The sequence below is a fragment of the Dermochelys coriacea genome, chromosome 10 (genome assembly GCF_009764565.3).
Source record: "Dermochelys coriacea isolate rDerCor1 chromosome 10, rDerCor1.pri.v4, whole genome shotgun sequence".
Lineage (NCBI taxonomy): Eukaryota > Metazoa > Chordata > Testudines > Dermochelyidae > Dermochelys > Dermochelys coriacea.
This window is the reverse complement of record NC_050077.1, coordinates 42,271,309-42,295,553: the sequence shown is the minus strand read 5'-3', so window position 1 is coordinate 42,295,553 and position 24,245 is coordinate 42,271,309. Positions and strand designations below refer to the sequence as shown.

At 45.7% G+C, this 24,245-nt stretch overlaps 1 protein-coding gene and 1 long non-coding RNA gene across 3 annotated transcripts in view; one reads left to right on the top strand and one right to left on the bottom strand.

Moving 5' to 3' along the window:
• Positions 1 to 2,409: 2,409 nt before the first annotated feature.
• LOC119863083 lies at positions 2,410 to 23,162 on the top strand. The gene is made up of 3 exons (XR_005295478.2): positions 2,410 to 2,519; positions 16,855 to 17,022; positions 22,832 to 23,162. It is a non-coding gene; the product is annotated as an uncharacterized LOC119863083 (long non-coding RNA).
• The window catches only part of HCN4 (hyperpolarization activated cyclic nucleotide gated potassium channel 4), a 148,586-nt gene continuing 135,666 nt past the window's right edge, over positions 11,326 to 24,245 (bottom strand). For both annotated transcript variants that reach the window (XM_038420844.2, XM_043493868.1), the window contains exon 8: positions 11,326 to 15,603. In XM_038420844.2, coding sequence (XP_038276772.1) covers positions 14,060 to 15,603 — 1,544 coding nt within the window. In that variant the 3' untranslated portion in view covers positions 11,326 to 14,059. The remainder of the gene's footprint in view (positions 15,604 to 24,245) is intronic.

Sequence of the window (24,245 nt, the reverse complement as noted above, 5' to 3'; positions counted from 1 at the left end):
AAACATGCTCTTGGCTACCATTTGTGAAAGCCAATTACACCCTTTGAGATCTGTAATTGCTATGGTGACACACAACAGATTGCATCACAAGTGGCTCTATATACCTCAGCACAGCTGGGAGATAAAGGGAAAAAGATTTTCTGAGCATTAGTGGAATTTTTTAATTGATTTGCTGTGGCTACCTTCACAACCACTGTGTGTTAACTTAGAGTGAAATTCACTTCTGTGCAGAGGTCAAGCCTAATGCCCAGGCACTATATAAATTTTCAGAAGAACATAAGCAAAGGAAGCACAGTCTGGTATCCAGCTAGTACACTAACCTAAGGCCTGTGAGACCCAGGTTCAAGTCTCTGCTCTGCAAGAAACTTTCTATGAGAGCCAGGACAAGAGTTTTGGTGCCCCAGTTCCCTGGGGGATAATAGCACTGTCATATCTTGCAGGGAGATTGTGAGGATAGTTATATTAAAGATGATGAGGTGCTCAGATAGCACACTGATCGGGGCAAGAAGCAGATAATGAGTGATGTCTAGGCTTTATGCTGGTTCTTTGCACAGGGGTGAATTTCAGCTAGTGTGAATATTCTACTGAGTTTACTAGCAGAACTGGTCAGGGAATTTTGAACGAGTCTTGACAAATCTCCTTGGCCAGCCAATTTTTTAATTAAATAATTGTATTTGCAGCAGGAATCTCATTCTAAAAGTGATGCCAGACCTGCCAAGATCTTCAGCCAAAACGCCCAGCACATTTCTATTTAAATTGCACAGTCTAGACTGGGGATTTGCTCTGATTACAGCCATGAGTATAGGTGAGCCAGGGTAGCCCCTTACATGGTGCTCACCCTGGGGGTTTGAGAATGAGAGAGCCCCAGTGGTGGAGAGACTGGCTTTGCCTGTCTGTATGAAGGGTCGCACCTGTACAACTGCAATACTAGCAGCAATGAGGGAAAGACCCCCAGGGCAGACATGGCCTAAGGGTGGGGTAGGAACTCTGTACAAATGGGAGAGGAATAACCATTAGCTCCCACCAGCATCAGGAAGAGGCGCTGGCAGTGGCAGCCATCACTTCATCACATATATGCTAATTCCAAGCCCTCCCTTCATTTCTCTGCTCTTCCCCAACCACCCCAGGTGGAATTAATCTATTCCACCCCCGACCCACCCAATGAATTAATCTGCTGCCCCCAGCACAGACAGACCCTGCCCCTCACACCAATTAATCAATCTGCTGCCTTATTACCAACCCCTCAGCTTCAAAACTCACGAGACTGGGTTTAAAACTGAAGGTTAGACTGCTGAATTTGGATTTCAAACATCCCTGCTTCCCTCCCGGCACCATGCAGGGGTCACAAGCAGTGTCATCAACTCTTTCAAATCTATGGGGTGAGGGGATTCAGGCCCCACATCAAGAGCTTTTGTGGCCCTCCGATGGCAGGGGCCCTCCAACTTCTCCCCAAACTCCAGGGCACCATTAATCCTGTGCTCCCCCCAACCCCACATCTTCCGCTCCCCCAGCCCTGCAATTCATTATGCAGCCCCACATCAGTCCCCACCCCACCTGTCTGTCCCCCGGAGCCTCAGCCCTGCTCCTCCTAGGACTCGTCACTCTCCGCTTCCCCTTCCCAGGGCTTCAAAGGGGAGGTGCAGACTGACCCACCGCTCACAGAAAGGTGGGAAGCAGAGCCACCCTGAGCTGGGGGGCAATTTTTACTCCCTCCTCCCCTACCCCAAAACAACTCTGAGCTCCTGAGGAACAGATGGGGCAGGGAAGCGCTCTGTCACTCTGATTGGCTGCATACAAGTAGATTCACTTACCGCTGTAGCACTCCCCTTCCCCGGAACAGGTCACAGCCTTGTAGGGTCTTCATCTTTAGCACCCCTACTGTTCACCTCGTTGGCCCTGTGAGGGCCTGGCTCTGTGCACAGCTGAGCTCCCTGGGCTCTGGCTCAGCCATGGTTGGTCCAGACCCCTCCATGGTAACAAAGGCCAAGCATCCCAAGAGATCCTTCCACCCCTTTGGGGCTGTTCCTCAACCCACCCAGTCCTCAGCCCCACCCTGGGCTCAAGAGTCTTTGTGCTTGGTTTGTGCGCCCCGCCATGGGGCTTGGAGGGGAACCCAGACCCACCCTCTGCCAGTCGATCGAGATCTCTGGGCTGCTAAAAGTCCAGCTGCACAGCAGGGCTCAGGCAGGCTGCCTGCATGGCGTGGCCCATTGCCACTCCCAGAAGCAGCTGGCTGCCAGCAAGTCTTTGTGGCCCTTGGCTGGGGGTGCAGGGGGGGGGGAGGAGGCTCCATCTGCTTTCCCCACCCCCAGCACTGTCTCCGCAGCTCCCATTGGCCGGGAACCAGGCAATGGGAGCTGCAGGGATAGCATTTGGGGGTGGGGGCAGTGCACAGAGACACGCTGTCCCCCTCCCCTCACTGGTGCGCAGAGATGTGCCAGCAGCTTCCAGGAGCAGTGTGGGGCTATGGCAGGCAGCCTGCCTGAGCCTGCTACACCGCTGACTGGTAGCCACCTGTGGTAAGTGCCTCCTAGCCAGAGCCTGCACCTTACACCCCCTCCTGCACCCCAACCCCCTGCCCCAGGTCAGAATCCCCTCCTGCACCAAACTCCCTCCCAGAGCCCACACCCCTCACCCTCTCCTGCACCCCAACACTCTGCTCCAGACTAAAGTCGCCTCCTGCACCCAAACTCACTCCCAGAAAGAAACTAATATAACAGGTGTTCTAAGGTAAGAAGTAGGCTATTTTGAATTAACTTAGCTATATTCTACATGTTTTAAGACTGAAATGTTACCACAGAATGGCTTTAGGTAATTAAAAGGCAAGTTTAGTATAGCTTTAATAGCCTCGATGCCATAATTGTGATCATTTTGTTTTAAATTAGGAAAAAAGACTTGAATACAGGGGTCCCACAAAATCTAATAGCCCTGGGCCGACAGGAGAGTTAATCTAGCCCTGTCTCCACCCCTCCAGGTGCAGGGTGCGCCCCAGAAGGGATGGGGCAGCAAGGAGTCTCTCACTCCTCTCCTTCCTAGTTGGGAGTTTCACGTGCCTCCTCTTATCCTCATCCCTGTCCCGGGGGGGGAGGGGGTCGGGGGGAGGAAGGGAGCAGCTCCAGGAATGGGACAGACAAAGCTGCTCCTGAGCAGGAGAACTCAGGAAAGCTTTGGGGTGCACCTGGCCCTTTAAGACATGGTTGGGTTTGGAGGCAGCTGTGAGAGCTCCACTTGCTGGGGAGTGGGGAGAGATGCCTTATAGCACATGGAGTAGCTCTGACTGGCTGCCTTTCTCCAGGAGGTGAGGGAATAGGAACAACAGCCAATCAGAGAGTGTTTGCTGAAGACTGATGGGTTTTCTCCATAGAAGGGGCTGAACACCTGCCATCAAGAGGGGGTGGGAACCCCTAGAGGTGGCAGCCAGGGTTATGCCCAGCCAGCCAGGGAACAGGAATGCGTCACAGGCCCCATAGATCCAGTCCAATCTTTCAGGTGTGAAATTGTCACCATGACCTGCTCACTCCCCAGGAATCATTCGCAGAGGCGATCCGGCCAGTCGCCCCCAAGGACAAATAGTCCAGAAAACTGGCCTCCTGTTCACAGCTAACGCATGAAAAGGAGGTGACAGTCATGGCATAAATGGTTTGCTATGAATTATTCATCCAGCCCTGGCTCTGAGGCTGGTTCCATGTTATAATATCCCTCCCCTGAATTCAAGAAACAGATCGGAGGGAACAACAACAAAAATGTCTGGCCCTGAACTCTTAGCCCTTCTAGGAAAAAGCAACTTCAGAATTCAAGCTTGGAGACAGATCTGATCCAAATACCTGGATCCAAACGGCAGAGAGTCTCATGATTCCAGGAGCTGGAACTTTAAAAAAAGACCAGATGTCATGAGATCCATGATTAAATTGTGAACGTTGGCAACACTGTCCTTGTGACACTGTCCCTCACCCTTGCGAAGGGTAATCTGCAGATCCAGAATCCACACTGGGCTGGGAGTGAATTCCCAGTTCTACCTTGATCTGCTGTGTGCACCAGTGGGAAAGTCTCTTTACCCCTCTATGTGTCAGTTCCTTAACTGTAAAATGGGCAAGGCTTGAACTGGAAACAAGTGTGGTGGTACTCTCCCAAGATCCACCCACAAGCCAAGCTCCACTTGAGATTTCTAATTTCCAACATGAGATGCCCTCAGCAGATTGTGCAAATATTCAAGATATGACCATGCAGGCTCCATGTCCTCTACAAACTTGGCTGCCCTTCACTGGGGCTCAGACGATCCCTTGGAGAGGTCAGATTAAGACAAAAGTGCAATAAACTCATGCCAGAGTCCTGGCTTCCAGAGACCTGTGAGAACCCTGGAGTCTGAGCTTTCATTTAAAAATCATTATTTTTCTAGCTCTTGTTGTTGCAAAGAAAACCTGTAAACATGAGTTAAGTGTAATCAACACAGTGCTGTCTGCCTGAGTTTGCAGACAGTATCAGGCAGAGAGAGCAACAGCATTCACTAGAGCTGGAGCTGGAGAGGAAGCCAGCTGGCCTCACACCCAGTATTGGAGCTGACCTAGCCCCTGCTGCTCAGGTGAGCTGCCTAGCTGGAGCATTGGCTGCCCCATATAGTTTAAGTGGGATTGTCTCCCACCTGGTGAGACTCAGCTCCACCCCGGGGCATGGACCCACCCCTCTGAGTGTTTTGGCTCCACAGGGCCTATAGGGGCCAGTGTGGTGGTCCTCCCCCAGATGCCATCCACTTGTAGCACCAAAATGAGATGCCTCTCATGGGAGATTCTGCAAGTCTGCAATCCTTCCCCCTTTACTTATTTGTTTGGATCAGCAGTGAAGCGGTTAAAGGCTTTGTTTGGATCAGCAGTGAAGCGGCCATGTAAAGTCCACACTCCATTAAGAGGAATGGGGCAGTTCACCCCTCGCAGAACTATTGCTCCAAGCTCTCTGCAGCTGCAGAGTACAGTAAAATGTCATCATAGTTTACCGTCATTTTATGTTTTCAGGGTATTCTCAGCAGCCAGAAGGGACACCCACTTACTCACCTTATGATAACTGTGCGTCTTCCAAGTGTCCTGACCATGAGAATCCCAGTTGTGTGCACCTCATATGTGCAAGATGGGAATCTGTTGACTAGCAGTGTGAGTGGGGCATTCCCTGGGCCCTGCATGTCTTCCCCCTACTCTCACCTAAGAGCATGTAGGGCATAGTGGTTCGAGTTCCCTTGCTAATGCAGAATAGCAGTAAAGATGGACTCTGAAGTAGTGGGAATGGAGGACAGGTTGTAGGATCTGCACAGACAAAACATAGAGCTTGTCTCTATGAACGCTTAATTTGTGATAAGATGGAGTGTAAATCTACCCTGCACTAGCCCGCTGCACATTGGCTCTGTGGACCCTATTGCTACCCACTACAAGTTCCTCCAAGCACTTTGATCTATCCCACTTTGAAATGGAAGTAGATTAAAGTGCACTAGGGAACTGCAACAGCAGTGTCCACATGGACAGGCCATGCATGGCTGTCTAGATCAGGGTAGATTTACATCCCAGCTTGCCATGAATTCAGTGATCACGTAGACAAGCCCACAGTTACTGTAAGGTCAGTGTCCATTTTATCTTCTTCAGGTCTTTGTCTGTTTGGATCACACTTATGGTGACTAACTAGCAGCTTCCAGATTAATGTGATGAATGTCTGAGCAGTTCTACCCCTACTGCTCTCCCCAATGTGGTATCTGATCGAATTGCCAGATCCAGGGTGTAACGTTTGGTAAAGGCATCTGCTGAGCTCTAAGTGGCTGCCCTGCAGATCGCTGATATAGGAATATTGCCTGGGCCCTAGCTGAGTGGTCCTTGATTCTTGAGAAAAAGGGATATCTGCTAGGACATATCTACAAACACAACAAATTTCTACTGCCACAGCTGTGTCAGTCATGAGTCTGAGAAGGTGCAATCCCTGACCAGCAGAGCTGTGCTGGCCAAAGTCCCTAGTGTAGGTGAGTTACATTGTCAAAACTGCGTTTTCATAGCTTGTTTGACGTGTTGTGGCTAGAATAAGCTATACCAGCAAAAGGGCAGTTTTGCTGGGATAAACTGTATCCACACTAGGAGCTGGTATAGTAGACTGGTATAGCTATCCCAGCAAAGGACTTCTAGGGTATACACGGCCCTAGTTTGTAATAGATTGGAATGCACTGGGTGATCCAATTGGGTAATCTCTGGGAAGAGATGCTCTGACCTTTCACAGCTTTCCCTAATGCCGCAAATAAATGGGGTGATTTCCTGAATGGCTTTGTCTTGTCTAAGCAATATAGGGCAGTACTGGAGACATCTGAAATCGGGAGTTGTTTTCTCTTGGGCTTGAGTGGTTTGGGAAAGAAAACACTTTGGCTGATGGTTTGGTTTAAGTGAAAATTAGACGCTACCATGGTGAGGAAATTAGGGCAGGGGTTTCAGCACCACCTTACCCTTGTGCAGGCAGTAAGGGAGGAGTCTACCATCTGTATCTGAATCACGTTAACTCTACTGGCTGAGTAGGCAGTCACCAGAAGGTGTTTTTTTCAGTGTTAAATGGTGAAGAGAGAACATCCATCAATATTCAAAGATGGTTTCCAAAAGACCCATCAGAACTACATGAATGTCCCAGGGCGGGAGGCTCTGGAATGGGAGAAAGACATGAACAGGTCTTTTTAGAAATTCTGAAACAGTGGCATGAGAGACCACTGCATGAGTTTGAATGGGAGGGTGGCAAGCTGAAATGGCAGCTAGGTGCACTCTGATGGCAAGGCTTGAGTTTGAGCATGCCATCCAGAATTTTGGGGGTAGAAACTCACAAAGGGTTCAGATTTTGTTGTGAAGCTCAGATGGAAAATCTCTTCCACTTTGTTCTGTAGACTAATCGTGTAGAGGGCTTCCTGCTCTGTATCAGGAGCTCTTGGATTTCTGTGGCACAATCACTGACTGTTGTGCTCAGCCAGCCAACTTCCAGACCATCGGGGCAGAGATATTTGGAGAATTTGCCCTCAATTCTGGGACAGCAAGTCTGGCAGCGTGGGGAGAGAGCGTGGCAGCTGCTTGGACAGATGCAGTAGGTCTGGGAGCCAATGCCTTCTGGCCCAATAAGGGGCCACTGAGGCTGCATCCTGACCTTGTTTATGACCTTGAGTATGAGGGGGGTGGTATGAAAAGCATAGGGAAGACATTGAGACCAGGGGATGAGGAAAGCATACTGGAGGGAGCCTGGGCCAGTCCCTGCTATGGAGCAGATGAAAGGGCATTTGTTGTTCTTACTGGTGGCAAAAAAGACCTATGATGGGGGAGGCCCAGCTGTGGAATACAGGTTCAAGAATGGAGTGCTTCAGTGAGCATTCCTGGTTGGCTGGGTACAGTCTTTTGAGGTAACCTACTAGACTAGATCATTGTTTGACCCTGATAGGTGAAAGGCTGTGGGAGTTATTGTGTGAAGATGGCACCATTTCCAAAGCTGACTCACTTCCTAACTGAGAGAGGATGAGCAGGCACTCCTGGTCCATTGATACAATACATTGCTGAGGCACTGGCTGTCAGGATCTGTACTGTGGCCCCCTGCCAGGAGCAGTAGACTGGCTCTACTGCTGAATCACCCCACAGCACATGGATAAGGGGTGAGAACTCTTCCCTGGACTATATACCTTGGATGTATCAGTTGTTTAGGTGAGCTCTCCCATCTGTCCTAATGAAAACACCTGCAATTAGTGTGATGGTGGGAGGAGAGGTGCAAAATGGTAACCCCTTTTGCAGACTGGGGGCTCCCCACCAATGCAGGGAAGTTAGTAAAGGAGTTGGGCCCATGGGGTGAGTGCCCAAATGGTGTGTGTTTGGTTGGTTAGTAAGCAGGCCTCAGCCAGCTTTATAGTCTGGTAAGATGATGAGGTGAAGTCTGGTAAGAGATGTCACAGAAGTGCACAGCGTATGTGGCCTAATAGTTTGAGACAGGTCTTGCTGTTGTTGCAGGGTTTCCCTCCAGGTGGACACCAGGGATGTGATGTCCAGAAATCTGTCCAGAGAGAGGTATGCCTTTGCTGATTTGGAATGAAGAAGGGCCTCTATACATTCTATGGACTGTGTTGGAGTGAGGGATGACTTGTAATTCATTCTCAGTCCTAAGGAGTGGTTCAGATTAAGGACTATGGAGAGGGCATTGGAAGTTTCCTGATGGGGAATAACCTCTTAGAAGCCATTTGTCCACGCCCAGGTAGAACTGTATTCCTTCTCCCAGGTGGCCCCTACTACTGCCTAGTTTTTCTGAATACTCTCAGGGCAATAGAGAGGCTGAGAAACAGTACCCTGAACAGGGCGTGGTCATGTCCCAAAGTGACTGGAGATACTGTTTAGTCAGAAGAATTGCTATGTGAAAATAAACATCTTGGAAGCTGAGAGCCGCAAACCAATCCTAAGGGTCTAACGAGGGGATGATGGAGGCTAGAGTCACCATTCTGAACTGGAGTCAGTATGTCAATCTGTTCAGTAGCCTCAGGCCCATGTTAAGAAGTATTTCTGACAATCTATACCTTGGGGGAGCACCCTGTAACCCCCATATTCCTCATTCATATATAATTGTGATCTTGCATATAAAGCGGGCCATGTGAAGTATCAGGGGAAAGATTATGATCTGCTGAAAGCCACTATTCTATCAAAATATGTATATAATTAATGCATATGAAGTTATGAGAATTGCGTTGTATGCTTCTCACTAAAATATGCTGTGGGTTTGGGAAGTGCCCAGATACTAGCTCTCCAGAGACAATGCCAAGGAAGGACACGGAGTACCAATGGCCGGGCAGGTGTCAAACACCATTAACAGCCATTGTCCAGCAAGGGAGCTACAATTAAATGATTCACCTGCCATACCAGGGGAATTGCTCAACCTTGCCTGGGGACTCAGCAATGCTCACTAGACATGCTTGGACTTCTATTCTCCAAGCACATGGGACCGAGGGTATAAAACAGAACACAGGGCCACATGCTTGGCCTTTCTCCTGCCCCCACCTATGCTGCAAGCAACAAAGACACTCAGAAGACTGAAGACTCCAACAAAGGAGACTGGCCCAGGTTTAAGGGACAAACCTGTATATTAAGGACTGCAATATCCAGTGGGGTGAGAAAACTACTTAATCTAGATGTTGCCCAGTCTAATAGGGTTGAGAATTTAGACTGCGTGCTTATATTTTCTTTTCTTTTGGTAACTAACTCTGACTTTTTGCCTATCATTTATAATCACTTGAAATCTATCTTTTGTAGTCAATAAATTAATTTAACTGTTTATCTTTAACAGTGAGTTTGCCTGAAGTGTTTGGTAAAGGTACTTGTTCCAGTTTATAAAGGCTGGTGTATATCCACTTTCCTTTGATGAAGTGGTGAACAAATTAATAAATTTGACAGTATATTCCTGAGGTACAAGGCTGGGAGGTGGGGGGATTTGGCTGGTGCCTTTTTTTCTGTGTGATTCATGTGACTCTGGGAGCATTCATGCAATCTATCTGGGTGTGGGGCTCCACATGCTGTTTTGCTGAGTGATAGCAGTGTCTGGAGGGGTTTGCTGCTTGTCACTAGCAAGGCATTGTGAGAGACAGCCCAGGCTGGAGAGTTAAGGTGGCACAGTGGTCCCACAGTCCTAGGCTGCACCCCGGGGATCCCATCACAGTATTTACCCTTTTTTTCTGGGGATAAAGAAGCAGCGAGAATAAAAACCCTCCCTTTCATTTTGGATTGTTCAAAATGGTTAGTTTCGATTTTGAGTTTTTAAAACTGTATGTTATAACAAAGAATGTAATTCAAAACATTAAACAATTTGAAATGAAGTCATTCTCAAAAGAAAACTGGAAACTTTTTGTTCTAAAAAATGTCAAAATGGGATGTTCTACATTGTCAGAAATCCCACCCCCCCCAACAAAATTTTGGCAAAATTGACACAAATTCATTAATCATTTCAACTTTGATGGACCTGCATTTTCTGATGGAACGCCAATCTAAAGTTTTCTGACCAGCTCATCTCCTAGCCAGTTTGGACAGCTGACTGAGCGGGTTTCAGACTGGAACCAGGAGCCTGCAGGGTAGAGTTCCTGCTTATAGGGGCACTAAAGGAGAGGGATTGCTGAGAGAAGAGTCCCTTTTGACGTCAGAGGAATGTCTTTCCAAAACCTTTCCTTCCCCTCATTGCCTGCTCTAGTAGGTAGAGCTTTAGCCAAGTATCTCTGGAGTAGCAAGTGGAATGAAGAAGGACCAGAACAATGAGCAACAGTCCCGGACTTGGCACTTGCCCAAACAGAAAAGACACTGACTGTGCCCATGGGTTAGAGAGATGAGTCCTTCACACAATGGGCATGGTTTAAAGCTAGAGGATTGAGGCTCAGTCTTTAAGCAGGAAGGCATTGACTAATAGCCAGAAGAAATGACAGATTTTAGAGAATGAAAACAAAGAAGGTGCTGCCAATAAGGCAGAAATATCTCACTGAACTGAGCTTTACAAAAGGATTGGGCAAAATGTGCTGTGAGGTAGCAGGTGGACATGGCTGAGCTCCACCTCGCTGCCACAGGCAGTAAGAGGGAACTAAGAGGTGGGTGGGCTTCTGTGTACCCTTGGTTGGGGGGCATGAGGACATGCAGGTGTGGCTCCAGTAGAAACTGCTGGCTCAAGAACCCAAATCTCACCTGCATGAGATGCATGAACACCTAGAGTGGGATCCACACACACAAAGACTCAAGGGAGAACTTCCTATTTTTTAAAGAAATGAAATTTAGATTCTGGAGGACAAATTCATCCTCAAAAGTGTGCCATGTGTACATTTCAGCATTGCCCAGTCATGAAAATGGGGATTCAATATTTCCTTTCTCCCAACTTTTCTCTGGTTTTTATGCAGAGCATAAACTCTTGGCAGCAAGGACTGCGTCTCAATATGTGCTTGTATGGGCTCCAAACTCAGCTGGGGTGTCCCAGCTCTCCAGTAACACAAATGCGAATCCCTATAAGCAGCTGTCATATTTCCTCTTGTAGGTTTAAAAGCACAGAGCCCTTCCTTTTCTGCGCTTGTTGATGTTTTCCAGTGATTTATTTTTATTTTCCTAGAAAAAAGGAAGCCTCTTCAAAATCACATGGACGGTTAGGAAAATACAGACAGGAAGAGAAATGCAAAGTCCCCCAGTGTCCCCAAGCAGGACTAGTAGGAAATAGATGACCTGAAATGAGAGACCATACAATCTGTTGTTTACCTTCTCCTGTGGGTTAAAGTAAACAGATACCAAGACAGAGGGTCTTTTTTATTTACTAAGGTATTTTTTATTGTGTCTGTTTTTTATTCCAAACCCTTCCCCTACAACTCTTCCCTCCCTCACAAAAAAACTATTGTGAAAAGCCTAGTGTTGACTGAAGTCCAGTCAGAGTAACTCAGTGTTAGCTATTGCCCCGCTAAGAATCAGAAATCAAATAATGTCCCCTAGAAAATCAAAACAAAGGAACCCACCCGAATGAAGCCTGTCCACCAAATGGGGGGAGGAACACAAATCCACCAGTGACAGCCCAGCAGGTGTGTCTGTGCAGCTCTTTGCGTCTGAGCATCCATGGGTCTCATTCGAAATTCAAGTGCCAACCCAGCAGTCGCAGCGTGTATATCCACAAAGGCTTGGTGTTGCTGGTCTCTAGGAGATCTTTCCCACCCACTCCTTACCTTCTCTGACCCCAGCCATTTTCTCAGGTCCCACTCTCTCAAGATGCTCAGTGTGGTCTGTCCAGCATGTGGCAACAGGGGGAAATTTTTACAAAAGATCTCCCAAAGCTTCCTTCTAGGAATTATCTCGTATCCTTGAGCGTGGCCGGGAGGGGGAGGGGGGGCGGTAGGGGGGAAGGGCTTGTTGGTCAGCTTCCCCTTCTGCCAGTGGTTTCTGTTTTCAAATGGGCCTTTAGCTGAAGCTGGGCGGATAATCCTATACACGTTTTGGAAAGCAAGGTATATACTCTATAGGCATCACCTGCAAATTGCCGCTACAGGAGGGTCAAAAATGACATGTATTTTAAAACTAGAAGATATATATGTGTGTGTATATCTGTGTATATTGTATCTATATACATATACACCTATACACACACACATATATATAGCAGTATTTAGTTAGTAAAAAATATTTCTAGCATACCCTTGACCCTTTAAGGAAGACCAAAGCTGATTACATCTTAATTGTGAGCCACCAAAGCACCTTGAATCAAGAGTGCCCAGTTACACTTGCAGCAACTTTTGGAGACACAGGCCTATGTCAGAGTTTTGCAAAGGATTCGGTATAAAACCAACAGCCAGCCAGTTTTTTAGGGGCTGGGGAGAGACAGGAGGATTGCTATTACTCTGATTTGTTACTGTTGTTCTGGCACTGTGGCAGGAGGGCCTGCTTTCGTGACAGCACTGGAAGGAATCTATGATATCAGAGGGCATAGGAAGAAGGGGCACATGGGATCATGTGATAGAAAAAAGGTGAGAGCTTGGCTCTTTACAGTGAGGTGACCAGAGACACCTGTTGGTCTAAGAAAAAGACAAGCAAAGCAAGAGGAGATATTTGCTCTAGAGGTAAAGGCTGCAGCAGCTCAGTGCTCTGCACATCCAATGGCTGAAACCTCTCCAGGATTCTTGTTTTTGTCCTGTACCCACTTGGATTGCCTTACATCAGGAACCCAAGATGTAGCCCAAGAAGCCCGCTGGATCTGGCTATGTCTGATGGTGCTGTCACTGCAGAGTGGAGGCACAGCCAATCAACTGCAGGTTATTATTGCTGGTGAAGTCAAGCAAATGATTTTTGTTCCTCTGGCAGAGGAGAAGCACAGGCCACGGCTGGCAGCATTTAATACACACATTTTACATTATATTAATTTAGATGCAAATTAGGTGGCTCCCTCAGGCTCCGGCAGAGCACCAGGGTGACACTCTGTGCCACACCATTGGGCTTCTCTGAACATAGGAGTGGCAGGATGGAAACTACCTGGCCTCTATCTTTCAACATCATCTTACCCTGTTCTCTTGTGGTTCAAAGCAGAGGCCACCAGAAGCTGAGAGGCTAACGCTGAGGGAGGTAAGGCGAATGAACCATCCTCTTCCCACCACTTACTTTGACTTCCTTCAGCTGGAATGCAAAATCAGCAACAGGCCTCTGAACATGGTGCTAGTTGTGAGGCAGCCCCCATACTGCTGATCAGCTGGCAAAGCAGAACAGTGACCAGTGAGATGAGACTCGCACCTCCCCTGTCCCCGATCCCTTTAGGAATATAGAGGGGACGTAGCCCCTCCCTACCAAGATGGACCTGCAATTGGCTTTTGCTCCCACGAACACATCAGTGGGGTGGGAAGAATGCTGAGGGAAGTGAGCATCCTTCCATAGCCAGGTCACCAGATGCTGCACCTTGTCCAGAAGGAATCCAAGAAAGGGAAAAGCAGCCCCCCTGCCCTTGTGATTCTAATCCCTACAGGGAACTGCATTAGCAATACTGACTCTCCACCACTTCCTCTGCAATCCACTCAGGACTGGAGAAAAACATGGGGGAATCAGATCCTTGCAATGTGCACAGCAAACAGTTCAGGACCTCCAAATCTAGACGCTATAGGCCAGATCTCCAGCTGGTGCAAATCAACACAGCTCTTCAAATGGAGCTGTTCCAAAATACACCAGCTATGGACCTGGCCCAGTGTTCCTTCTTCTGCCCATGTCAACCTGGGATCTGTGTCTCAACAGGAAAACCTTTTGGTGGCTCTATGGCTGATTATTCACAAGTTCCAGCTCAGGCACACATTGTATCTGTGTATTACCTCAGTGGATTAAATTTCCTCATTTTCTTTTGCTCCAAGTATTAAAATATTCTATAAAATCAAGTGACCAAAAATCTATAGCTCTAAGAATACCTGGTTATCTTCTTTTTGTTTATCGCTAATCACAGTCAAACCTAAAGAAAGAAAGGCAAATAAAGAAAGAAAAAAGAAAGCAATGACTTGTGAAAGTCTGATCAGGAACTGAATTGCAGGAGTGGCAGAAACGGCTTTGAGAAGAGATCCTCATAAATTGGAGGGCAGTTTGGATCTGACAGGTTCTAGCTCCCCAGGGAGCACAACAGATTCTTTCCTCCCACCAGTAGTCAGGGAGGGAGCAACGACAGCACTGGCTCCAAACACTAGCGGGTGTGGCAGAGAACCTGAGGACATCTGACGTGGCAAAGTCATGCGTCCAGGAATAGAGCTACACGGCTTCCTGAGAAGTCTAGACCCTCCCCCAGAGAAAGGAAAGAAGCTCAGAACAGACTCTCTAGAGGAAAGAGGAGAACTTTGGCTCAGAGTTTGAGCCAATTCTTGGGGCAAAGATGGTTGGGAAGCAGAAATCAACCTGATGTCCTGGCTCAGGTGTCTTGGTGGCAAATGTGGAGAGCTCTTGGGTTGAAGGACCAGTGGAGGTGGGCTGGAGGTCTGAGGCATGAGCAAAGATCCATGAGAGCCAGAGGCCCTGGAAGGGCCACATTGGAAAGTTCTTGTGGCCTCTGGGCTCTGACTAGGAGGACTAAGGCCAGAATGGGTGTAACAAGGGGAGGCTACACCAGGCTGCTGCAATGGAGACATGGAGGCAAAAGGTGACCTTTCCTGGTGCAGCTGGCCTATCGTCCCAGTTGCAGAACCTAATGCACTTGGTTGTATTTGGCACAGCCCTGAAAGGGAGCCTCCAGATGCTTGTGCCAGCTGGCTTAAGCTAGAGGATGGAGAACTGGAAGAAGGAGGGGGTTGAAAGTGGTTCATTCCTCCCAAAGTTCCACTTCCCGTGAGTGGCTGTAACTGTCCCACCTGTGGTGGTCTGGGGGTGGTGGGCTGGAATTGGTTGAGAAGATTGCTAGGTGAGTTTGATGAGAACTGGGTGAAGGAAGTAGGTGGAGAGCTAGTGGTGGCCTGCTGGAAGTGGCCAAACCCACTAGGCAGAGTGTTGCTGGAAAGTGGTTGCTGCTGAATTGCCCCTAAAGGCGCCTGTTGAAACTGGTTCAATCCTGCTGATGATGTGCCACCCAAGCACTGTTGGCTTGAGCCAGGGGAAGGAGATCCAACTGAGGCCTGATGGAACTGGCCTAAGCCAGCAGAGGCTGTGAATCCTGCCAGCTGCTGGATTTGGAAGGAAGATGATGAAGGGGTTTCAGCTCCTGGAGTGTGCAGCTGGGATAGCGTGCTGGATGGAGAACCTACTGCAGAAGGACCAGATGATGATATAATAGACTGAAGCCTTTTCAGTTGTCTCGGTGTCTGGCTGGATGGCTGTCCCAAAGACCCCAAAACAGATACTGGAGGACGGAATATAGCCGTCGGGAGACGCGGGTGGTGGGTCAGAGCTATTGCTACTGAAGTGGTGGCTGCTGCAGCTTGCAAGGGCGCCTGGATCAGTGGAGTCCAAATGACGGGGGTTGGTGTGGAAGCTGCTGCTGCAGCAGCCTGGACATTGTGAGCACAATGTGCCATCTCTCTGTCATGCTGCACAATCTGCTGGATGATCTCGTTCTCCTGATAGTTGAAGACACCAGAGTTGAGGTCATGCTGGACTTTATGTAGTAGGATGGAATTTTTCTTACCTGTAGAAAAAAGGAGAGAGGAAAAATCAGTCTGATTGGTAAAAGCAAGGGGGAAACCTTTCAGTGGGTATCAATTGAAGGCCACTGCCTGCCCCTCCCAGTTCATTTTAGGGCCACATTGTCCCATTCTCATTAGTTCTCTCAAATGGGGTGCCATGGCAGCTTTGTGCCAGCCAATAAGCTGACATACACTACATCCTCTAGCCAAGTAGTGTCCCATAAGATCTTGCCTCATGGGGCATGAGGAGTCTTGCTCACCAGCGGTTGTAAGGGACCAGATCAGGGTAGATTGGCAAACTGCTTTTTTTTGTCTGGAGGCTATTACCTTGTGCTTCAGAATCTCAACTTGCATTTAAAACAATTACTCTGTAGTGCTTGTGGTTGGAAAGAAAACTCCAAATATAAGAACTGAGTGTAACTATGTCAGTGATGTCTGCCTGAGCCTGCAGAGAGCCTGAAACAATAGCTCTGCCTCATTCACCTCAATAGACTAGTTCACTCTGAAGTCTAATGGCAAAACATTAAATACAAACATTATTAACTATTTCACCCCTGAGCCACTGCTGAGGGATGATTTTGTAAAGAACTGCTTTCAGTGGCATTTCATTTTGGTATCTCAAGTGGGTGGAGCTTGGTTTGTGGGTGAACCTTACTTGAGTACTCCAACTTTCCCCCAAATTATATTCCTGCTGCATGCTCCTCATGCTGCACCATGCTGGATTCCTGTGAATTGTAGAATCGTAAGACTGGGAGGGACCTTGAGAGGTCATCTAGTCCAGTCCCCTGCCCTCATGGCAGCACTATGACATGACAGGTTATCTAGACCATCCCTGACAGGCTTTCAACAAACAGCTCCTGAAGTGGCAGCTGGAACTTTCTTCTTACCTGGAAGGAATCCAAAACAGAGGCCAAGGTTTAGTGGGGTTTCCTGGCCATTGCACATTCCTGCAGTTTTCTGGAGAAGCTCAACATGTTCTCAGGATGGAACCGTACCTGATAAAACCCAGCTGCAGAAAGGCAGAAGCCATGTATGCCACACATACAACTTTGGATTTTCTAGGGAAAATTTCCTCTGGTGAATGGTAAGTTATTTTCTGCAGCAGGCCTTTTATTAACACTTTGCTAGCTAATGCTCAGCGCTTCTGTAGCACCTTTCAACCTAGGGTCTGACAACGCTTGACTAATTTCAAGTGATTTTGTCTGTCAACAACTCAGTATGGTCACTATTATTGTCCCAATATTTTTTTACAGCTGGATAAGCCAAGGCATGGAGAGGTGAAGTGGTTTGCCTTAGATCACACAGCAAGGCAACGACAGCACCCAAGAGTGATGAATCCCAGTCTCCTGTGCTAATCATTGGACATCCCTCCTTCGTATCCAGTCCACATCTCATTGCATCTACTCGGCTAGTGAGTCATGGTGAGTCAGATCCTCAGCCCTCCTCCAGTGCAAAGCAGCCATCAAGCCTGACAATCTGTCCCCCGAGGCATTGGGGAACCTCCAATGGAGCAGAACTGTCAGAGAATACTCTAAATCATCCCCATCTCCTGTATCTTGAAGCAGGGGCATTTCTAGCAGAAAGGGGGCATGGGTGAGCATTCCTACACCCCAGCAAGCCTTGGCTGCCACAAAGGGGCTGGGAGTGGCCTGGCATAAATTAGAGCATACCAGAGGCTGCTGTATTCTGTGCTGGGACCTGGACCAGCCCCCACCCAGCCCAAATATTGGGGGAGTGCATAAGGTGACCTAAAACCAGCTCCACTGGCTCAAGCACAGTGGATGATCTGAATAGAGTGAATAGAGACACTGTGCAGCACACTGTGCTGGGTGCATACAACTTCTAATCATTAGTCACTGTGCATTACCCTGCAGGACTGAGGGAGAGACAGTGGAACTTCCTCCTCACCTTGGAAGTTTTGCAAAGCTCTCCAACCATTGTTTGGGTTCACAAGAACATCCTTCCCCCCATGTTCTGCATCATATAAGTCCATGTCCATTTCCCCTTTAAGGGTGACTGTGACATTTAAGTCATCTCTCGACCCTTTCGCTCCAGGCTTTCAAAGCACTTTACAAATGGTAAGGAATTAAGGATGAAATCCTGGTTCCATTGAAGTCAATGTGAACTCTGTTAGTGGAGCCAGGACTTCACCCTAAGCCTCACGGTTTCCTAGCAGGGAGGTAAGCAAAGCAAGTACTTCTAGCTGAGTAGTAGTCTCTGTGCACTAGGGACAGAAGAACTCTCCCTCCCCAAAGGCTCTGTAGCCTAGGTGAGAGCTCTCTGGGCAGCAGATTGCCTGCCATTATTGTTTCATTTGTGCCTTGTAAGTGGAATTCCTAGCCAATCAAATCTAAGTTCCAGCTCATCTTTCAGCCTTGCAGTGTAATATTACCCAGCACTTTGCCTTTTCCAAGTGTTACAAAATTCAGTGGCACGAGTTTGCCTGGCCCCAGAATCCACCTGGCACTGAGGGGAAATTTCACATGATTAAAGAGCAACTCTGAGCCATGAGTGAGGGTGTTATGTGGAGCCCTTTCACCAGATCACGGCACCTTCTCAATGGGAGAGAAAGTCTGATGCATCAGAATTTAGTTGTATCCTCAAAGCCAAATGAAAACGAACTACTCTGTTCCAGCATTGCTTCATGAGGAGTTGATGCTCATAGGAGTTTGTATCATATCTTTAATGAACTGGCTTCAATTAAATCCACCACTTGACTTTTCAAGGGCACTCCACCAGGGGTGGCCCTAGACTAGCTGCCAGCAACTGACATTCTAGGTGAACCATGCAATTTGTGCCCCCAAGCCCCAAGGGCAGATCTAGGCTGAGATTTTTGGTAAACTGGGAAACATTTTGCCCCTTTTTTTCTTTTAATGTTTTTAAGTGTTTTTTTTTAAACAGAGGCTTAATTATTCAGTTTGTCTGTCCGTCCATCTGTTCAACAATGTTTCTGAGATCAGATAAAATAGAGACACAAAATTTTCAGAATAGATTTGTACATGACAGCTCGATGATATTTCAGTCCGATTTCAAATAAAAATGCATTAAAAATGTTAATTATAATTTTATTATTACAAATCCAAAAACATCCATTACGCTATCCTGCTTTAACTGCCATTACCACCACATCCAATATAGAAAGAAATAAGAAAACTCTTCAATGAACTTTAACCTGTGTTTACAAAACACTCCGAATAAAAAACACTCTGTGCTCTTAAAACGTGACTTTTCTTGCTTTAACTTTTGAAAATTCAGTCACTAGTTCTTTTAGATCCAGTTTTCAGGCTATTTCATGCTGTATTGACATTTTGGCAAGTCCAACAAGTCTCTCTTGCACCATTGTTGAACGCAGATATGTTTTTATCAATTTTAACTTTGAGAAGCTACGTTTCCCCACTAGGTATGGAAACTGGCAAAGTTAAAAGAATGTGTAGAGCTATAAAACTGTATGATTTTCACAAACAAACTTCAGTACTTCTTCCGAAGTGGAAAGTTTCTTAAGTTGTCTTGAAAAAGCCTGAAGCTCACTACACAAATCTGTAGCATCAATGTCTTTTGAATTTTCATGAGTCAATGCCGACTGCAGCTTTATACAAAATTCTCTTATCTGTTTTGCTGTTCTCTTTTGCAAGCTGTGGATACCATATAGAAAGCCAAATACTGACTCTAGCTGCTGCACCTGTTGAAATCTTTCGTCAACTGAGTGAATAGCAGTATCAAGGACTGCAAAGTAGAAATTCACTTTGAACCTTTGTTTTGGGTTCTGAATGGGTGTGTCTCGTCCTTCATATGAAAACTGCTGTTTCTTTTGCCGAATGCAAACTGGTTCTTGTTCAAATTCTGTCAGAAAGTCTATTTCTTCAGCAAGCTCGAGAGAATCTATCAGTGTTCTTTCAAACCCTTCATCATTTCTGAATTCCTCCAGAATATTTTTAGTTTGCTGCAGTTTTTGAATAGCAGAATGTATGTTCAAGTTCTTTTCCTGAAGCTGCTTACTGGTGAGGTTAATCTCGAAAAGGATATTATACCACAAAATGAGTGAAGTCACAAATTTGAACTTGGAAAGACCATTTGCAAGAGCTTCTGCATCTGAACGTACCATATTGCCAGATGATCTAGTAAAGGTGGCATCATCAGAAATTTCAATTAGGGCATCATAAATGTTTCCAAGTTCGAAGGGGCTTCAAAGCATCAATGCAACTCTCCCCATCTTGTCTGACTAAGTGGTTTCACAGTTAGAGAATTCACATAGCAAGTTAGAATCTCCCAATAGCGTGTTGAGCCTGAGAAAAACACATAAACACGTTGCACCAGGTCAAAGAAACTGCTTGGCTCCAAACAGCATCTATCAGCATCATTGACAATCAAATTCAGAGAATGCACTCTGCAAAGAACGAAAAAGGCCCTAAGATTGATTTCCATCGTTCTCCTTTGCACACATTATCTTTACCCTTCATATTACTTCCATTATCATAGCCTTGGCCACGTAAGTTTTCAACAGATAATTACATTGTTTCAAGCTCTTGTAGAATAGTTTCAGTCATAAATGTTCCAGTCATCTCCTTCAGTGGTATGAAACCCAAAAAATGTTCCTTTATGAGCACTTCAACATTATCTTCATCTGCAGACTTTTTCATATCCACAAAATGAATGATCATCGTCATTTGTTCAACATGACTCACATCTGGTGTATAGTCCAGTATTATTGAAAAGTATTTTGCAGAATGGGCAGCTTCTGCAATTTTCTTTTTAATGGCATTTGCTAGGATTTGAATCAGTTCATTCTGCATATCTCAGTAATGAACCTGTGTTTCATCATCAGTTATTTTACATAGATGCTCCTTCATGACTGGATCAAACAAAGCTAGGTATTCAACATATTTTTAAAACTTTTCATTACCTGGAATGTATAATTTTTCATTTCCACCGTGGCCGCGGAATGCTAAATTTTGCCCACAAGAACTCTCACTGAAGCAATCAGATGCTCTAATATTTGTTGCCAATATTCTTCTTTTTCCTTGATCACATGTAAATTTTCTTCATTGATAGTTTTTCCTTTTTTCAATCATAATTCAAGTTCTTTCCAATTTTGAAAACATCCCAAATGTTCTGTACTTCTTTCATGTGAAGAGAGAATTGAAGATATGTTTTTCCAGTCCTTCAAACCATTTTCAGTAAGTGATGTACTAGTTGCTTGATTTCTAAACAACTTGCAGCAAAAGCAAAACACAGAGTCCTTCGACACTGAATATTGTAACCAATTTTGATGAATTTCTTCCCCGTTAATTAGTTTCCTCTTGTAATGCTGAGCAGAGAATTTTCTTTTATTTCCATCCTTAGGGAAGGGAAAGTCATGAACTTGTTCGGGTCCATGTTTCACGAGAATTTGCCGCACACTTGTCATCACATCTGGGCCATGAAGCTGGGTCCCCATATTGTAACTTGTTTGTAACTTCCTCATCCTGTCTTCCTTCTACTTCATTTACTTCAATTTCTGCATGTGTCTCTGAAGGTGAATAAATTTTCTCCACTTCCATATCAGTCTGATGCTGTGAGCTGCCTTCATCTAGAAGTAAGTTTCCATCTTGAGTTTCCAAACTGCTTTTTTGTGGATGTGAGCTGCCCTCATCTTGAAGTAATATACCTTCATCTTGATGTTCCAAACTGCTTCCATGCGGATGTGAGCTAACCGCCTGTCCAAGTAAAATTCCTTCATCTGGATGCTGTGAACTGCTTCCATCTTTATTTGGATTAATGAGAAGATATTTCAGGAAGGATCCCTGCTGTTTTGCTTGGCCCTTTTCCTTCTCAGCCTTTCATTTATGATACTCAGCTCCTGAGGGTTTTCTTTTTTCTCTTTCTGCCATGGGGCATTTGAATATTGTTCTGTACTAACTGTGCTCATGACTGCAAGCATTATAGCATTAAGGATGGCTGACACACCACATGGTTGGAGATTTAAACCACAATGCAGCCATCCCAACATGTCTTTTCACTGCTTAAAGGTTCAATGATTAGTAACATACATTCACTTACCTATTATAACAGTTAGTTACAGCATTTACACAGAAACAAAATGACCTTTTTCGACGTTATAATTAGACACCGGTTGTTTGGAAAATAATCCCCTTCCTCACGGTTACCCACTTGGAATGTGACGTCATCACTTTCATAGTCTATTAAGTATTAACGCTGTTACTTTTCTTTTATGAACCTTATTTATTACATGTGAACCAGTTATAACAAAGAAAAGTTCATAATTATACAGCCCGATAATAATGCTAAGGTTTAATAACTCTTGAAGATATTCACATTTTGGATTTATAATGCTGAAAGACGATATTCTTTATTCTTTGGCACCAAGAAACACAATTTTCCACAGTATTCGCTTGATTCTTAGCCATCTATCTGTGACGTGTGTTAAAATGACCATTTGACATGTATCAACTCGCCATATCTCTGCTCTACATGAATTTCCGGCTATGTGACCTTGATGTATATTCGAGTTAGGTGTCACTAGCATTGCAGCTCTTGCCACTGGCGGATGTTTCATTGTGGCTGAGTTATTGCTTATCAAAATTGAGGAGTGGGTCATCTTGACTCTATGTTGCAAATTGAAAATTTTTTTTGCTAAAATATTTATTTTTGCAGTAAATAAAAGATTTGACATATTAATAAATTCTCAGAAATGTAGAGAAATGAATTATAATTCCTATTCCCTCCATACATGCATGGGAATTGAAATAATGACACCTTCGTATTTTATTTGTATTTTTTTCATTTTTAATTTTTTTTCATTTTATTTTTTTAATTTGATTTTTTTTCCACGAATTTGGCGCCCCATTTAACTTGGCACCCTAGGCAACCACCTAGTTTGCCCATATGGACGGGCCGCCCCTGCACTCCACACTCCCAGCTGATCCCATCCTGAAGATATTAGAGCAGCTGCCTGTGGGTTTCCCTTTAGCTTTTGTTTCTTGGTGCTGGCAGGATTTGGAGGGCTCAAGTTAGTCAGTAGTAACCTGCATGCATGTTGGGTCTACAGCACTCAGGAGTGCTCGTGTGCATGGCAGATTGTCTTGAGACTGGGGTTCAAGGTGAGTATACAGTGGCATCCCAAGGCGCCAGCCAGTTTGGATGAAATCAAAAGCGATATTAACCCTCCTCCCAAACAAAACTTTCCTCAAGCTCCACACCAATCAGTTAACTTCCTTTCTCATTCTGTTTCAGTGCCCCAGGCTCCTGCCTGCACTTTCAGCTCCCATCCAAAACCAGGACTGACAAACACCCTTCCTCCCAGTGGGTTTGCAGAATTTGAATTAGATACAGGCACAGCATGGCAGATTGGATCTGTAAACACCATCCATCCTGAACTCTGGCACCACAGCCACTTCGCATCTTCAGAATTAAAGAATGTAGGCAAAATTAATGCCAGTCAACAAAGTTTATGAAAAATAGGGCTTGTCAAATAAATTTGTCATCATTCTTTGTTGAGATCATAATTCCAGATTAACTTTCACATGTAGACAAATTCTAAGGATTTGACTTAGTCCCACATGATATTCTGATTCAAGTATTTAGTACTATACAAAATCAATGCAACTGGTTAACCAACAGACTGCAAAAAGTAATTGTAAGTGGGGAATCGTCACCCAGTGGGGATGCTTCTAGTGGGATCCTGTAGGGAATCTGTTCTCAGTCCTATGCTATTCAATAGCTTTATCAATGATTGGGCAGAAAATATAAAATCACTGCAGATAAAATTTACAGAGGACACAAAAATTGGTGGAGTGCTAAATAATGATGAGGACATGTCATTAATACAGGCCAACCTGGATCGCTTGGTAAGGTGAGCCAACCTGCAGTTTAACACAGCCAAATGCAAGGTCATGCATCGAGGAACAAAGACTATAGGTCACCCTTATAACTGGGGGACTGTACCCTGGAAAGCAGTGACTGAAAAAGAGTTAGGGGTCACGGTAAGTAACCATCTAAACATGAATGCTCAGCACAATGCTGTAGCTAAGAGGAAGAATGAGATCCTCGGATGCAAAAGCAGGGTAATATCAACCAAGAGCAGGGAGCTGGTATTATCTCTGGACTTGGCACTGGTGAGACCATTACTGGAGACTGTGCCCCATTTTGGTGTCCACACTTCAAAAAGGATGTTGAAAAACTAAAAGGGGTACAGAAAAGAACTGCGAGAATGATTCAAGATCTGGAAAGCCTGCCATAGAATGAGAGTGACTGCTACACATATAACCAGGATAGACAAGCCCTGATTCTCCCTGCAGCTCATGTAGCTATTTACACCAATGCAAAATAGCTGTGAAAAGCTACAATTTGAATTTGGCAGTGTTTTGCATTAGTGTAAATAGCTATATGAGCTGCAGGCAATGGAGCATTAGACCCTGTATGCTTCCATCATCATTCAACCCATATATCTGAGGACTGTTTTATGCAGGACAAGAGTGTGGCCACTTCTGGGATGCAATGGGACAGCTCTTCAGCAGTGCACAGCAACACTATACAACAGTTCTGGCGAGGAAGTAAACAAGAACCTACCCAATTGAAATTGCAGGGTAGGAAACAAAATGGAATTACCCAAGCTAGAATTTGACTAACACACTAAGGATCAAAAGGG